The sequence below is a fragment of the Naegleria fowleri genome, assembly GCF_008403515.1.
Source record: "Naegleria fowleri strain ATCC 30894 chromosome Unknown tig9, whole genome shotgun sequence".
In the NCBI taxonomy this organism is placed as follows: Eukaryota; Heterolobosea; class Eutetramitea; order Acrasida; family Naegleriidae; genus Naegleria; species Naegleria fowleri.
The window spans coordinates 802,740-819,720 of NW_025407941.1; the positions used below are offsets into that span (position 1 = coordinate 802,740).

At 37.5% G+C, this 16,981-nt stretch overlaps 7 protein-coding genes across 7 annotated transcripts; 3 read left to right on the forward strand and 4 right to left on the reverse strand.

The window, feature by feature from the left end:
- Positions 1-307: 307 nt before the first annotated feature.
- FDP41_011571 (uncharacterized protein) lies at positions 308-577 on the forward strand (the record flags this gene model as incomplete). The annotated part of the gene is made up of 1 exon (XM_044701994.1): positions 308-577. The coding sequence occupies one exon, from the start codon at positions 308-310 to the stop codon at positions 575-577; it is 270 nt and encodes an 89-aa protein (XP_044567354.1).
- Positions 578-1,445: 868 nt separating this feature from the next.
- Positions 1,446-2,084, reverse strand: FDP41_011572 (uncharacterized protein; the record flags this gene model as incomplete). The annotated part of the gene is made up of 1 exon (XM_044701995.1): positions 1,446-2,084. The coding sequence occupies one exon, from the start codon at positions 2,082-2,084 to the stop codon at positions 1,446-1,448; it is 639 nt and encodes a 212-aa protein (XP_044567355.1).
- Positions 2,085-2,122: 38 nt separating this feature from the next.
- On the forward strand, positions 2,123-2,452 carry FDP41_011573 (uncharacterized protein; the record flags this gene model as incomplete). The annotated part of the gene is made up of 1 exon (XM_044701996.1): positions 2,123-2,452. The coding sequence occupies one exon, from the start codon at positions 2,123-2,125 to the stop codon at positions 2,450-2,452; it is 330 nt and encodes a 109-aa protein (XP_044567356.1).
- Positions 2,453-2,672: 220 nt separating this feature from the next.
- Positions 2,673-5,306, forward strand: FDP41_011574 (uncharacterized protein; the record flags this gene model as incomplete). The annotated part of the gene is made up of 1 exon (XM_044701997.1): positions 2,673-5,306. The coding sequence occupies one exon, from the start codon at positions 2,673-2,675 to the stop codon at positions 5,304-5,306; it is 2,634 nt and encodes an 877-aa protein (XP_044567357.1).
- A 446-nt stretch (positions 5,307-5,752) lies between these two features.
- On the reverse strand, positions 5,753-7,818 carry FDP41_011575 (uncharacterized protein; the record flags this gene model as incomplete). The annotated part of the gene is made up of 3 exons (XM_044701998.1): positions 5,753-6,388; positions 6,470-6,700; positions 6,799-7,818. 3 exons carry the CDS (start codon positions 7,816-7,818, stop codon positions 5,753-5,755), a joined length of 1,887 nt encoding a protein of 628 aa, XP_044567358.1.
- A 244-nt stretch (positions 7,819-8,062) lies between these two features.
- On the reverse strand, positions 8,063-9,965 carry FDP41_011576 (uncharacterized protein; the record flags this gene model as incomplete). The annotated part of the gene is made up of 2 exons (XM_044701999.1): positions 8,063-9,532; positions 9,663-9,965. The coding sequence occupies 2 exons, from the start codon at positions 9,963-9,965 to the stop codon at positions 8,063-8,065; spliced, it is 1,773 nt and encodes a 590-aa protein (XP_044567359.1).
- A 336-nt stretch (positions 9,966-10,301) lies between these two features.
- On the reverse strand, positions 10,302-16,307 carry FDP41_011577 (uncharacterized protein; the record flags this gene model as incomplete). Its single annotated transcript, XM_044702000.1, has 4 exons — positions 10,302-10,495; positions 10,603-11,506; positions 11,563-13,854; positions 13,917-16,307. The coding sequence occupies 4 exons, from the start codon at positions 16,305-16,307 to the stop codon at positions 10,302-10,304; spliced, it is 5,781 nt and encodes a 1,926-aa protein (XP_044567360.1).
- Positions 16,308-16,981: the final 674 nt, after the last annotated feature.

Below are 16,981 nucleotides of genomic sequence, written 5' to 3' on the forward strand. Positions count from 1 at the left end.
AATCGAGAAGACTTGTCAACTATTCCATTCCACTGCCGATTTCATCACCACAATACGCTAACCTGCGCCAATAAATCAATGTCCATTATCATTTCCCAACATCATTATTCATTTGAGTAATTGGACAAAACTGGCTCTTCTCAACATTCTCAGGGTGAGCCAGAAAGAAATGAATTCTTTTCCACAATGCCCTTTCAAAATCAAAATGCGCACAAACCACACATTGTAAATAAAACCTCACCGGTTGAGTTGATATTTTTAAACAACAAAAAAATTGCAATAACTACACACTCACTAAAACAACAAGATGGGCAAACAACACGGATCCTTGGCACGTGCCGGAAAGGTCAGAAATCAAACTCCAAAGGTCGAACCTCAAAAGCAGACTGGAAAGGATAAGACTGGAAGATCCAAGAAGAGATTCCTCTTCAATAAGAGATATGCTTCTTTGAAGACTGGTCAAGATCCAATGAGAATGAAACTCAACTCGATTGAGATGCAAGTGGCAATGAAGGAGCAAAAGAAACACCAAGCCGAAATCATTGCTGAGAAGAAGAAACTCTTGAACAAGGTCTAAACGGTACTCAACCGTTTCAATCAGCCAAAAAGAGGAGAGTCGTGGTGTTGGTGGGCTGACACTGTGTGCCTGTATTGGAGCTTCTCCTCCTAGTTTCTTCGATTTCTGTGATACTCTCTGAAGCAATGATCGTTGCGGAAGGCTGTTGGTTCGCGTTTTTCTTGTCTTCCTTTCAGCATTGCTTTGCTCTCATGTCTCGACGGATTTTGAAATTGCGAATGAACCAAACGAACGAATCCCTCGAAGGGATGATTGTGTGAACGCACTTGAAAATTTTGTTCTCACCAAGTCATTCTTTAGCTACATGGCCATTACTAGAGATTGAAGAGAAAAGAGGTGCGTGTGGTTGTTTGGCTTGTCACTCACAAGCCTCACAACTCTCCCCTTTATGAGCAGCAGTATCGAACGCATTTGTTCTGTCTACAATAAATATGTGAACGATATGTTGTTGAAATGTAGTGTCACTATTATTGTTGTGTTGCTTTGGACAAACAAAGCTTCACCTTTAAAAAATTAAATATTGTTTATTGGCCCTTCGGTGCCTCAATACTTGTCATAAAACAACATTGGACTTCATTTTCGTAAAGATACTACTTCTGAATGTCGAATGTTTTTAACAGGATATATCAAATATTAACAGATTACATGCTTGTGTTGGAGCAACTGTTAACATGGGTTGAGTCCATGATTCAAACAGAAGGCAAAAATAAAGCAGTGTTTGGTCTGTTAATGCATATGGTTTTCGTTGGTTTGTAAGGTTGAGTCGTCAATTATTGTAAAAAGGTCATGAATAGGTATATATAGTGTTGATGGATATGATATGTTAATAATGATATGTTAATAATGATATCGATTACCAGCATTGTCTTCAAAGTTCTAAGTCACAACAATTAATAATGTTGAAGGGCGGAGAGCAGTCTTGGATCCAGTATAAGGTGAGATGCTTCTTTCTTGTTCTTACATTCATTACACGTTTCTTATCGAATTGTTGATAGCACTGATCATCATAATACAAATATAGTATCTTGCCTTTTTGTCCATGATTAGTATGATCGTGAAGTTTGTTCTTTTGCTTTGTTTTTCTTTTTGGCTTGCCTTTGTCGGTGGATGATTGTTTTTTAGCTTGTGTGGTCCTTCTTGTTTTGCGAGGTTTGTTCTTTGGCTTGTATTCTTTTTCTTGTTTTGATGGAGTTGGTTGATTCAATGTTGATAATGTATTCTCATCTTTCTCAACTGGTGGATCGTTAGTTTTCTCAACTGATGGATTTTCTCTAAAGGTGATTGCGTCACATAAATGATGTTGTAAAGATTGTAACAAGTGATGCGAATGATCTAATGGCTTCCGTGCCTTTTCTTCACAATTTCTGTTCTTTTCATTTCGTATATATTCATTAAGTTTGGAGTTTAATTGTTTGAGGGTAGCTGAAATGTAATTCGCTTGTTGTTCAATTCTTTCCAAACGTCTTTCCAGGCTGTGGAGCATGCAAGAGTCAATTCTGATGTTCATCTTGCGGTATTTTTTAAGGGCTCGTTCACCTTTAAAAAATGTATCCTCTTCCTTTGACAGCAATTTCGAGCAGTAGGTGGAGCACAAACAATCCATGTTCGGAAATGGGACAAGAAGGAATGGTATGCTTGGAAAAGGTACAACAATTTCAGGAATTCAATTCCAACGAGGCGATCAGTAATCGAGAAGAGGATGATATTCAAAAAAGGCTTCATTCTGAATTTTTGGCATGTCAATTCATGCTAGAAATGTATCGGAAATGTATGACCACTCCAGAGGAGTTTGAAAAGAGGAAAATGATCGATAGAGCACGGACTGCGGATCAAAGTATTCATACTAGTGGATTTTCAATTTTTACTTGGAGATAAACCGTGGATACTATGATGTTCATCATCAATATCTGTTTTATCTTCATGCAGAAATTATTTTTAATAATTCCAACCATTTTAATAATTTCTGAGAAATGTCATGACTGGTTTACGTTAAGAATTATTTCGAGGTTCATATTGAAAGGATTTCATGGATTCATTCGTTGGCCACATCCGTAAATTGTGAATAAAACATTCATTACAACTTTTAGAGAAAAAAATGATCACTCGAACAAAGATGCCTTCTTTCATCACACATCCATCATCGTCATCATTATCAATTTCTCTCATTTTCATCGCATCATTTATATTATTTATTATTTCATCTCATGGCATAATGAGTACTTTAGTAAAATCCGACGATTCAATAACCACGGATCAACAGTGCAAATATTCGGAACCGATTTTTCAAACTCAATTCTACAATCATACCATGAAATGGGGAACTTATCGACCACAAGTCATATTTGGAATGAAAACAAGAAGTCCACAGCCTATTCTCACCGGCTTAATGTGGCACCGAGCAGATACGGTGGATGGTATTTCAAAATTAAGACATGATAGCAATATGGATTTTAATAATGTGAGATATGGATGGAATAGACATGACGGACAGTATTTTGCCATGCAAAGTATTAGAGATTTTGAAAATTTAATTCAATTAGATACTAAATTATTGAAACATGTGGAAGAGAAGACATTTATACCAGTAGATGTCGACAACAAAGAAAACTCCAATACAAAAGAACAACAGGGAGAATATCATTCCAATGAAAAGGGAGGAGATTGGACAGTAAGAATTATGGGAAAGGATTTAAAACAGTTAAAAAACAAGCCAATCATGTCTGTTTGTTTTTACATTTCTTTGGAAAATGAACCAGATGTTTCACTTCGAATTTCTGGTGTTCAAGGATCTAAAAAACAAGGTCTCGTCTCCAATAATCCAATCATTATTAGAGGAAAAAATCAAGATATTGGAGAGTTTTCTATTCATGTCACTGCGAATGAGAGCAACCCAGTTGATGACTACAACAACTTTTACTTTTATGGAGTGAAGAAAAATCCAAGCGATGTTTGGAAAATTCATCAAGATGTCAAACAAATGCTCTCTCAGCAAATGATTTCATCCATCAATAGTATTCAAGAGAAATTCCAAGAGCAACAAATGAAAGGACAAAATGTTGGAGCGTCACCATGGGACACCACTCCGTTTCCTATTGCAACCTTACCAAATACCATTGACGATGACAGCAACGTTCTAGTCATTCAGAAAATTGTACGCTCTCCATTCGATTTGAATGTGGTCTTCCTCTCTCATGAGCAACATCCTGACATTTTCTCAAATTATCAAATCAAGGAATATGCACTTCATCATCTTGAACATTTCGATGAAAATATCAAAAAGCTGAAAGGATGTTTTGAAACAAAATTCGAGGAAACTTTTCATTTGAAAGACAAGAACTTCAACAATGATGAAAAGGAAATGGCCATGTATGCCTTATCCAACCTTGTTGGTGGAATTGGATATTACTATGGAAATTCCTATCATCAATATGGAAATGGTGAAATTCGTACCATTCCACCCTACTCACTCTTCACAGCATGCCCTTGTCGATCCTTCTTTCCACGTGGTTTCTTATGGGATGAAGGATTCCACTCTCTTCTCATTCAGAGATGGAACAAACAAATTTCCAAAGATATCATCACGAATTGGTTCCGTGTGATGGATCCAAGTACAGGTTGGATCCCAAGAGAGCAAATATTGGGAGAGGAAGCAAGAACTCGTGTTCCAAGAGAATTTCAAGTTCAACACGATACTCATGCAAATCCACCTGTTTTGTTTTTGGGTGTTTTGGAGTTGTTGCAACAGCATTTGGGTCCTATTCGTGACGGTTCTTCTTCTTCTTCATTGAATGATGAGAAGAGTCAATCGATGGTTGAATTGGATTTACATGGCACTCAACAACCCTCCTTCCTACATGAAAGCAATGCTTTTAGTAATAACAACAGCATTTCAGAAAGAGAGAGTATGATTTCCTTCTTGAAACAAGTCTACCCCAACATGAAGAAGAATTATGAATGGTACCTCTCAACACAAGCTGGTTCCATACCCAATACATTCCGATGGAGAGGAAGAACACCTGGACATACTCTCTCATCAGGACTTGATGACTATCCAAGAGGAAATACTCAACCCAGCACCGATGAAAGACACTTAGATTTATATTCTTGGATTTATATGATGACTGATACAATGAATCGAATTCATGAAATGGTATTCAAGAAGAAAGATCAAGTTCTTGTGCAACGACTTGAAACATTGAGAGAAAATATCATGAAATATCATTTCAATAAGGACATTCAATGGTTTAGTGATTATGCTGGAAAACCAATTGGAAATGAGACTCGACCAGAATTCTCACCTCACATTGGATACATTTCTTTATTCCCATTCTTGTTGGATGTTGTGGATTTTGAAAAGAATCCTACTCTCTTTGATCATGTATTGAACACTATTATTCGAGAACGTTTGTGGACACCTTTTGGTTTGTCTTCTTTGAGTCGAACAGATCCCATGTTTGGAACTAGGGAAAATTATTGGAGAGGCCCAATTTGGATTAACATTAATTATTTAACTCTTCGAGCTTTGAATAAGTGTAGAACTCGTTCTGAAAAATGTCACGAAGTTTACACCTTATTGAGGCGAAATATTGGTAACACCCTCCACAATGAATGGAAAAAATCAAGAACCATCTATGAGCAGTATAATGCATTGAATGGAAATGGACAAGGGGCTCATCCTTTCACTGGATGGTCTTCTCTCATCACCTTAATCATGGGAGAAATTTATTAGAGAGAAAAATCAAGCTGCGGATCAAAAAACGAGTTCGAGTAAATGCAAGATCAGTTTTCTCTTGAAAAGCCTTTGGCAGGATTGCATGGATCTCATGTCTGTTTTTTCTTGAGCAATTTATATAAATTCTTTGGATCCTTTACGGAAATAAGAGCAACCAGTTTCAGTTCCAACTTTTGTGGTTGCTTTACTTCAGTCTCCGAAAGTTTTCAAAAGAGTCTGCTTTCATTTCAGTCTGTGACTACATTTTCTATTTCAATGATATGTGCAAGTACTGACTTCTTCAGACATCGATCTGACAAGGGCTAATCCAACAGCATACTCGGTTGGATGCATGTAATGGCAAACGGTAATGAGAGTCCTCATGTCATGACTGTCAATACAAATTCCTATCTTGATTGATGGCTTGAAGTGGTTTTGATTTTTTCATGATGGTGTAGAATTTATCATTCTTCTCCAAGGTCAATAATTTCTTCTTTTCCTGTTTCTACTCGTCGAATACTTGCACTGCTGCCTTCTGCACGAGCCAAACTCGATAAGGAATTTGTGCTTGAATTTAAATTTCCAGAACTAGAACTTTGATCCAATGCTTTTGCCTTACTTGAAATACTGAGCGTCTTTTGTTTGTTGACATCTGAATCTTTCTTTGCAGTGGTAAATTTACCCTTGAAAATTACAAATGGATAAGGAGTACTATCATCATGCTCTGAAGAATAAAATCTGAGAGCACTTAACACATCTACTTCCCGCTTCTTGGTAATAGATGTACTTTTCAGTTCATCATTGACATAGGGATATTTAAATGTAAGGAAGTAACACTTATCAATCAGTTCGGTGACGGTTTTGAATTTTCCTGCTTTGTCTGCCTCACTTAGATAATAACAAGCTCCCTCTTTGTCTGTCTTTGTTCTTCTCAACACAAAATGATAAACTTGACGAGAGGAGAAGAATCCATGGCCATTTTCTTCAGTACTTCCAACTTCTTCCTGGACACTTGAAAGACACAAAGTACCAGGCTCACATTCGTTGAACCTTATGAGATAGGTGCCTGGTTCTTCATTTCGAAGTAAATCTTGTGCGTCCTGTGGCGACAAAAAAAGATTCACGCAATAGGGGTATTTGTCGAATGTAAAAAAATATACAAGTTAAACACTACCACATACCAGTCCTGTTAGAGATCCCCAAAAGTGAGGGAGGAAATTTAGAGGAGCATATTCCTCTCTTGCAGCAATACTACGAAGTTTGAGTTCATCACTTTGCCATCTGAAAATGCTTCCTAACCAACGCACCACGTTCTTAAGATCGGTCACACTCACCACTCCATCACATGTTGGGTCAGCTATTTCCTCTAGTAAATCAATATCCCATTTTGTTTTAAGGTGAGCAAAGGTTTCCTATTATTTACATTGTTATGTGTTATTTAAGAGTGACACCAAGTCACGTGCAATAAGCATTTGCTAAACAAATAGTATTGAATTGTCTCTAAACCTACCTCAACAGCATCAATAAATCCCTTCTTCCTCACACTGAAATTTTGGACTCCAATTTTTTGTTCCCACCACTGTTTTTCAAAATCAAAATCATTAAAAAGCGGAGTTACGTTAATACTATCGGAAATGGTAGAATTGGCTCCAAGTGTTGCTTCGCTTTTTCTCTTTTGCTCAATACATTCCCTCAAATCTTTGATTTCTTCCAAGACATGTGTTAAAATTATCATCATTTCATTTCTCACTTCATAGTATCTCTGTTTACTATCCAAGTCAACCACATAACTAGGCCTTTGATTTGCTTGAGCTCCAACAAACGAGGAAGCTCTTCTCAAACTATTTTGTGTGGATGACGTTGACATTTGCACATTAAATGAAATGTTTGGTTTTCTTCCAGAATAATCTTTAAACTTTTCCAATTTTTTGATAAATCTTGGAATTTGGCGATCTTTCAAAGCTGTCAACCACACAGTGTATGCAGAATTTGTGTTGTACTTCACTCCGAGATCATCGTCATCCTCGTCATCCAATCCTGATCCACCAAATGACCCACCACCAAACAAACCTCCACCTCCTCGATCACCTCCTCCCTCTAACCAATCACTTGCATATTTTGGCACGTTTAAATATTTCTTTAAATTACCAAACTGTAATTCTCGATAATGACGAGAAATTTCATCCAATAAATAGATAAGAGGATCTTCATTGAATTGAACAAGAATTTGAGCGAGCTCATTGAGAGAGATGAGCAGTGGATCGGTTGGAGGAGGAGCCACAACGATCGGAGTGGGATTATTTCCACCAGTATTCATGTTGTTATTATTATTATTATTATTAAAGGAAACATTTGGTGAGTTTGGGGTCATTGTTCCCATCGCAGGGTTATGCTGAGAGGTTGCATGAATATTCGGAAGAGAGGATGCCCCAAGTATGGTTCCAAGACCACCACCAGGCTGACTCGTATCGGTCGTCGTGTGGTGGTTGTTGTTGGAACGGACGGAGCCCGTGGAAGATGGTTGACCCATTTTTTTAATATTAAAAAGTTCATTGTAAGAGGATCATGTGTTTAGAGAGATTTGACATGACGAAATTAAGAGTGACACACCACAGTTTAACTCATGCATAATCTTGCGAGTTTGGAGGCCTCCAATGGATCATTTTAATTTTGTAAAGATTGAAGGAGTTTGAGTATAGGAAATGAAAATCTCATTAGAGATCTCTTAGGAATCAGGTTGAGTTGATATTATAAGAATCAATAACAACAACAGTTTATTTGGAAAGATTGGTTTTATGTTCCATTTCGTTGAATAATGGACTCACTTTGAAACGAACAAACATGTCGGGCAAGACTTGGGTCATCATTTCATTGAGAATACTGTCAAAGAGTAAGGGAGCGAGTGCATTGAATTGGACTTGTTCTTCCGAGGATAAATGTTTCACTTCATGAGTGTTGTGGTATTTAAATAAACGCTTCATTTGAGTTCTCACTTCTTCTCGCAATTTGTCGTTGGTGTTGATGAATAGGACGGAGGAAGAATCGAAGAGAAATTGTTGACCAATGGAATGTGCAAGCTTCTTGGCCTTTCCATATTTGGAAATGTAAGCATTGGGTTTGTAATAGACGTGAACTTCCTCCCAAAACAACAAGTTCTCTGCATTGTATTCATAGTGTGAAAACAATTTGAAATACCTTCTCTTTTTGGAATCATTCAACACACTTCTCAAGTCAATGGAGGCGTCCATCTCCACCGAATCAAAGGAACAAATACATGAAATTCGAATTGTTCTTGATCTTTCATTCGAACTAGTTGAAACCTCATGTCGTCTTTGTCGTTCCAATATTCGTTTGGCTCGTTTTGTTCTTTCAGATTGTTCTTGTTCTTTCATTTCTGAAGAAATGACTTGAACGAGAGGAGAGGATGGAATTCTTCGATACTTGGGAACGTCCTTAGTGATGGCAATGAATTCACTATGCACGAATGGGGATGGATCGATCATGGAAGAAGGAATTATGGCTTGTTCAGTTGTTATGTGTGGAGAATCATTTTGTAAACTTTCATCCAGGATTTGAGAAGACAATTCTTCTGGAGTGGAAGGATTCAGCTCAACCTCTGGAGCAGAAGAACCACCCATGCTTTCTGGAGTCTCTTTATGTTGTGAAATGTCCACATTGGGATTGGGAATGACCACAACCCCCTCATTGAATGTCGTTTGAGGTGTTTCTTCTCTACTCTCTATTGAAGATTCATTCATGGCTGGTCTTTCTTGGACACGGACTTCAATCAAGTCTTGTTGAGATGATGACGATCGTTGAGAGTACTGTTGTGGTGTCATCGAGTTTGTGAGAGAGGAGGATGACGACTTCTCATGTTCCTCCTCCTCCTCTTCTCTCAAAATCCTTTCACTCACTCCATTATTCACTTTGATCAACAAGATGAGATCATGAATAATTTCTGTACAATGATCGGCATAATTCAATCTCCATTCAAACACCACTCTTCCTTCTCTCAATAAAAACAAGGTAGGTCGAATGTCCAAACTTTTACCTTCATAGTGCGATCGTTGAAGAAGTAATTCCCTCTGAGAAAAACCATCCTTCTTTGCGAGTAGTAATTGAGGCAACAGATAGGTGAGATAATCCTTCTTGGAGTAGGGACTGGTGTTGACTTGAAAAGCAGAGGTAAATTCACTGTCTGGATCAGCCACTCGAGGAATTTGAACCAGCTCAGGAACATCTAACTACTCGAGGAATGTATATATGAAATGCATCATGCAAGAAATGAGGATCACATGGTGAGAGTGTAGGAATGATTGGAACCAATGTATGAACCACCATAACCATCACCACAGTCATCACCACTATACTTACACCATTAAAGAACTTCTCTCCCTTCTCTTTCGATTCAGGATAGACCACCACAGGTAAAATATTCAACTGAGTCAAAGAACGATAAAATTCAAGAAGCTCCATCGTGCGTCTGTTACAAAACGAACATCCACCAAAAGACACAAATCTTCGAAAGATTAACAAGACATGATGTTGATGGGATAATTGAAGAACGTTGCGAATGGGTTGATTGGTGTTGGAGGTTTCCATGCGAGTCATGATGGATTGAATGGTTTCATGAGCGATCATTGCGTCCGCAGGAAATGTGTCAAGAAGATGGATCATTTTCTTTTGTAGTGTACATTAGTTGGATTTCATCTGATCGAATGACCACAACAATGACTGTCAAAAGTCTTGACTAATATGGAGCTCGTTACTATTCCCCGAACATTTACATATAACTGCCATTTTTCTGTTGTTCATAACATAGAACCCCAAATTTCTCTCTCCTCTCCAAATCGATCAATAGTTGGAAACTCGCCGTGCTCATGTCACAATAATTCACACCAGGAATTAATTGAACCTGAGTTTGCTATAAAGATCTGCGCAATAACAGAGTCATTGACATTGTTTTGAATTGTGAAATTTAATAATCTTGGGACATCAAAAGATCCCCAATACTTAGCGGTGTAAAGCTGTTGGCCAAGCAGGAGCAGTAGCTCCGTCTATCTCGGTAGCCAATGAATTTCCTTCTGTGACTTGATGATTCCTTCCACCAATAGGAGCTCCACAATCCACACACGTGCCTTCTTGCATTGCTCCTCCACATTCGCCAATGAAATACGGATGTCCATTCTTACAAGCAAACCAATGACCTAAACAGTTACAAAGTTGCAAGAGGAAATGTGTATATTCATGTGGTGAGTTAGAATTTGAAAACATGTGAATGGGTCAGATGTCAGAAATACATGTTGATGCTTACCTTGAGCGTAATTGACAGTCTCTGAGATAACTCGAATGGCACTAAGTCTGTTTGCTTCCTCTTCACGTTCTTTCTCCAACAGTTTGTGTTTCAAATTGTCCATTCTTTCAAGACATGATTTAATTTGTCTCTGATATCTAGGCGCTGTGAAAATAGCAGTTTTGCAATTGGGACAAGAAATATATTTCACATAAAATCCCTCGCCGTCCAAATCCTCAGTTTGAGATTGTATGTACTGATCCATAGATTCTAAGAGGAATTTATGACCACACTCTGGTAAATAATAAACCCTGTCAGTTGACAAGTCCATATCCTCAAATTTTTGAAATGAAATAGAGCATTGCCAGTCACATATTCCTTCTTTCTGCTCGCAGAACATACATGGTGGACACGGCTCTCCACAAAGTCCAACACATTTTTGATTGCATTTTGGACAAACTTTTGAGCAAGGTTCATTGCACGGATCAACATTGCATCTTTCATGACACAAGTTCGTACATGCTCGATGAGGACACTTGATTGGGCATGGTTCTTTACATTTTATACACCGATCGAAACATTTGAGTGTGCAATTTCGTCCATGGAAGCATATCACTTCGCAATTTTGTTCACATTTTGAGCATGGCAAGTGACATTTGTGTTTCTTGACGCATTTGTGTCCACATATTAAATATTTGCTACACTCAAAGGCACAGTCTTGGTGCTTTCCCTGTATTGCACAATCTCCACAAGTACCAGAACATTGATGTCCACAACCCAATATAGAAGGACACTTATTGGTACACATATCAGGAGAAGAACATTTTCTTTTGTAATTCTTCTGACATGATTCACAAAAGCCTTCCATGTTTTCCTCACAGTGATTAGAACAGCCACCTTGAATCTTGCAAATTCCACATTGATTCTGATCGAAGAGAATGTCAAAGATTTCAAAAAAATTCACCCAATACTACTACCTACCTTACATGAATGGCCACACTTTAAAAATTTTCCACAAATGTGCGGACATGGTCTTGGATTGAGCTGAGAATGGCATGGAATTTGGGCAATGTGTCCACAATCCTGGTAAGCGTGTTCTATTTTGGTTTCACATTTGGGGCATGTTTGTGGATGGTGACACTTTGCCTTGCATCTGTGTCCACAAGTTTGAATTTTGGAATTACAAATTTTCTCGCATTTAACATCTTGGTGGAGTGCAGGGTGGTGACAGGTTAAAGGACACACATGTCCGCAAGCAAAGGTGTAAGAACATGGATCTCTACATCCTCCCCAAATCACTCCATCAAAATCGCTTGGCTTGCGAATACATTCTTTCTTGTGTGGGTGTTGTGGACAGAATAATGGTAAATGATCGTGAACCATTTTGAATTCTTGTAACCTTTGTAAAATATTAAACCAGTCGCTATTGTTGGACAGTAAATCTTGATTTCCAAGAATGTAGAGACCTTTTCTCGCTCTACTCAAAGCGACAATAATTCTATTTCGTATAGAAACAAATCCAAGACTGTTGTTGTTATTCGATCTCACTAAAGAAAGTAATGTAACATCATTTTCTTCCCCTTGAAAATCATCTACAGTAGATACTCGAATCTTTTGACTTTTCTCAACTGGAAGCAGGCGTCTCAATTTGGACTTGATTAGTAATAGCTGTCCTTTGTAAGGTGTGAGGATGGTGATGTTAGAAGGTCCATATTGGTTAACATTGATAATGTACTTGGTCATCTTGCATATAAATTCTGCCTCAAACTCATTTGTTTTTGATTGAATATCTTCAGACTGAGATTCTTCATGATCATGTTGAACAAAGCAGACATTCAGGCCAACACCGTTCACATTTTCATATCTTGTTACCTTTTCATGATCGGTGAGCTTAGTGTAAAATGGATCCACTAATTTTCGAATTTCTGGTCGCATACGCTGTTGTATTGTTAGGGCTTGATGATTGAGTCCATTCATGATAAGTCTTTCAAATAAACTGATGGAAAAATTGCAATTTCTTTCCAAATGATAAGAGTTGACCTTCGGTCTCAATTGTTTTTCATCTCCAATTAAAATTAAATGCTCAATGTGTGGATGCAAAATTGAAGAAATTTGACTTTCTAATAACTCAGCTGCCTCTTCAATGATGTAAACAGGTGCTTTCAATCGTGTTAACAATTGTCTGTGCATGGATGCAGCAGTTGAGGTAAGTCCAATCAAGTTTGCACGATTCCTTTCTAAAATCAAAAAATCTAATTCTGTTCTTTGTTCTTGAAGCTTTGATTCAAGCTTGGATCTTTTGTCAACTAGACGCAAAAAGTTATCTTTCAGCCTTTTCTCCACAAACGACAGCAATTGCTTAAATGCCTTGGTTCGATATTTCACTTTGATTTCATAAATATTTGGAAAGATTGAAAAATATTCTTCAAGAAGAGTTATCTCTTGGATGAAATCACTTGTTGATTCCATTGCATAGTGGTGAGTTTTCACTGTCGAAGAAGACTCAACAATTTCTTTCCACACTTCATATTCAATCATTTCATTAAGTTCTTCTTCTAATGTCTCTGCTTCTATTTCCTGCTCGAGGTCTTCGTTTTCATGTACAGAGGAATCATCGTCCTGTTCTATATCCTGAGGGTTTTGTTTAACTGTATTTTGATCTGGAAGAACTTCGGATTGATCTTCAGCAGATATCTCATCAGTATGGCTATCGCTGTCCATTTCTCTCAGTACATCAAAGGTATTTTCAGTGCGAGTGAGTTGTTTGCGCCTGCTGTTCTGTTTGAAGTATGTTGCACGTTCAATATCCCGTCCAAAATACCAGTCTTCAAACATTGACTGTGTTGTTTTGTTTTGTAAATCTCTCGACATGTAATATTGAGATGGAAATTGGCTTCTAATTTTTCTTATAAATGCTTGGCAATATTTCACACATAGATTGTATATCAGCTCAATTTGGTGCTGCATGGAATATCTAATAGAGGCCAATTTCGCAGTGATCTTTTTCATTTTCTGTTCGATCTCCAAACACTGTTGTTTCTCATATGAATAGCCTACATATTGGCGTCTTAAAGAACTTATATTCCTTTTTAGAAGTAAATCATTTTCGCTCTTGCTTCTGGATCCAATTCTTACAAGGTTTGGAAACTTATCAATAAGAACTTCAAGAAATTGATCTAACGCATGATTGGTATATGTAATGCAAACAATTGGCTTGTTTTTTAAACTCGGATGTGTAGACAATAAATTTGTCAACACAGTTCCAGTGAATGTCTAAAGTGATGTGAATTATTGGATTGAATGAATGATAAATATATTGAACTTATATGACTTACCTTTCCTGTTCCTGGAGGGCCTTGAATAATACTAATTCTATTTTCAAGTGCATGCTTAATAGCAAGAGATTGAGAAGGGTCAAGAAATGTTTCATCATTCTCTATCCAGCTGGTGAGAACATCCAATTGTTTTTCCATTTTAGAATTATTTTTCATTAGGGATGATAATGAAATGATCGAATTATTGAGGATGTACTTGGGTGGTTTTTGAGGGTTGAGTTGAATCAATTCTTCATAGAAAGCAAACTTTGATGGATCGATCAAGCATTCTTGTCCAATTCGAATAAGAGAATCTATTACAGGTTTCACGCTATTGAAATAAACGGGAGACTCAAACATAATATAAGGCTTTTCCCATGTCATTCTCTTGACATCTTCATTTCTGCAAAAAGTGACAGAAAGCTCTCCTGACGATGCATTTTTTCTATCTACCACTGTGACAAATATTGGATCCTCAACAAATTCTGGATATGCTTTCTTTCCAGACTCTTTCTGAGGAAACAAGCACAGTAAAGAACCAAAAGTTAACTTTTTGGTACAATCCCAATTCAACTTTCTCCACGGATATTGAAATTTAAGGGTGAAAACTAACTCTCTTTGGACTTGAGTGACTACTACTTTGTCCACTGTTACGTCTGTAAAGACAGAGATCATTGGTCGTTTTTGTTTCGAATTTTTCTTGGTTTCGACATCGCTCAAGAACATTTGAATGCCTTCTCTGAATGGTTGTATAAAATCTTCCCTTAATAAAGCAATCTGAATGCTCAAATATTGAGAAAGTGAATGATAGGGTCCTCTGACGATATTTTTGATTTTGAACCGTTCACCCTCTGCCAATAACTCTTGTACATTCGGATATATATCAATGTCCAAATTAAACACCTCTTCTTCCTCAACGGTTTTCGAGCTATTTTCTACGTTCTGGAATTCTCTATTGACCTTTGACAATGTGCTTTCTTTCACCTTTTTGATTGTATTAATCTTCTCCTTCAATTCATTGCTCAAAAACTCATATCTCTTGACCTTGTCATCCAAAAGTTCAATGTGAATAAGATGAGATTCTATTGGACAGAGTTCGAGACATCTTTGGAAAACTACTAATAATTCAAGTACTTGGTCTCCACTAATCACATGTCCTTCAATATATTTTGGGACATCCATTGTCCAAAATGTAGAATTCAATAAAGTTGAGAAAGTTGAACTGATTTCAGTCTTTAGCGAGCTTGTACCGATCTCTTCAAGAGCAAATATCGATAAGATCAGTTTCACTAACTTTGGAGAAACGTCAAACTTCACCAATGCATCGCTGAATAAGTTTCTAAACTTTTCACCAATGAAATTTTTCACAATAATCTCTCGTTCTCTTAACAGTTTTGAGACATAATTAAGCAAGTGAAGGACACTTGTAATTTCCATTTGCTCATTCTTATGAATTACAGTCTTGAATGGTCGAGCGTCTGTTCTATCATATCTGTTGAGTTGTTGCTCGCCTGTTTGAGCAGTTTGTTTAAAACCTGTTGATCGATCATGAGATGAGCTTGAAAAGTGTTGCAAATTGACTTTGCCTCTTTGTGAATTGAAGGCGTTATTGACTGGTTTGCGCTGTTCGTCACAAATTGTATTTCGTTGCAAGCCAATTTCTTTCTCGTGTGAAAAGCTTGGATTATTGCTCGTTTGTTTTGGACAAAAGAAAGAAGAAGAGTTCACTTTGGGAAATGTAGTCCTCACTGGTTGATGTTGGAGCGTCTCCCCCTGTTGAGGTGTTTGGTTGAAATGATGTTTTGAGGACTGCATGTCATTATGAAAATTTCCTGATGCTGCTGACGTTGATACGGCTGGTGGGTGTTGATAGCTTCTCTTTGCATGGCTGGTATTTTCTTCTCTTGGATAAAGAGCAAAATCTTTGAGAGCAAATCTGGTTTTCTTCCATTCTTTCAAGGTCATTTCTACAGTGGTTGAATCGTTGTTTTGATAATAATAACATTGCACAACACAATCAGTACCATCAAACATGCGCTTCTTGTATTCTGTGTTGGTAAAAGTGCCTTTGAACACTGATCCGACTTTGGATCCACATGAAACGCATTTCATAAGGTGTGTCTTTTCTTCACTACTAGTACTGGTAGTAGGGGGGTTATTAGGTTCAGGTTGATTATCACCAATTGGTTCATCACGAAGAGTATTCACCTGTCCAATGAGAGCAACATGTTTGGCTTGATGATCTTTGAATACTCTGAACATGCTTGAAGCAGAGTTGTTGGAAGAAGTAGTATTGATTCTACCAACAGACAATGGCAAACGATTGATCGCAATGGTTGCTTTGCAATTCGCACAAAGAAGGTGAATCTCTTGGAATCGAGTGTCGAAGTGAGAAGATGGTTGTAGAAGCATTTTTTGCGGATCTGAAACTGTGAGGTGGTGGCAGTGAGATTAGGGGACGAAGACAGTCAGCGCTAGAGGGTTGAGAATTCCCAACCCCAAACAAGAAGCAAGAAATAAGAAGCAATATGCTTGTAAAAGTACCTTTTCTCAAACATGTGAAAAAAGAAATTGACTATAAGGTGGGAATAGGCTGAAAGAAGTGCATGAATTTTGGGTTAATGTTAGGGCCACCAAGATCAATGGTTGTTTTCATCTCTCATGCACAGGTTGTGTTTCAAATCAAGCGTGTTCTCAAATGGATCAAAATATTGCTGTATCCATACTCCATTTCTGAGCTTGAAATATTGTGCAATAAATTCACAAAAATTCACAAACAATGAAGAAATGACTCGGTTTGATTTCAACAGAAAGTTACTTTCGGAATAGTTCAAGAAATTCGAAAATGATCATCCTGATGGCATCCTGAAGAGCAAAGAGTCTATAAGTCGGCATTTTTTGTTTTGAAAGAATTTCAATCAAGTTGAAAATGATAATTCAGAGAGAACCTTGTTCAATGCATTCTTTGCATTCTTTTGCAAATTGGGCTGCACATCTATACTCGTTGCCAATTAATATTGGTTTTGCAAGGATGGTGATGTTTGAAAATTAATGCACATTTTAGCAGCAACGGCCATCTCCGAGAA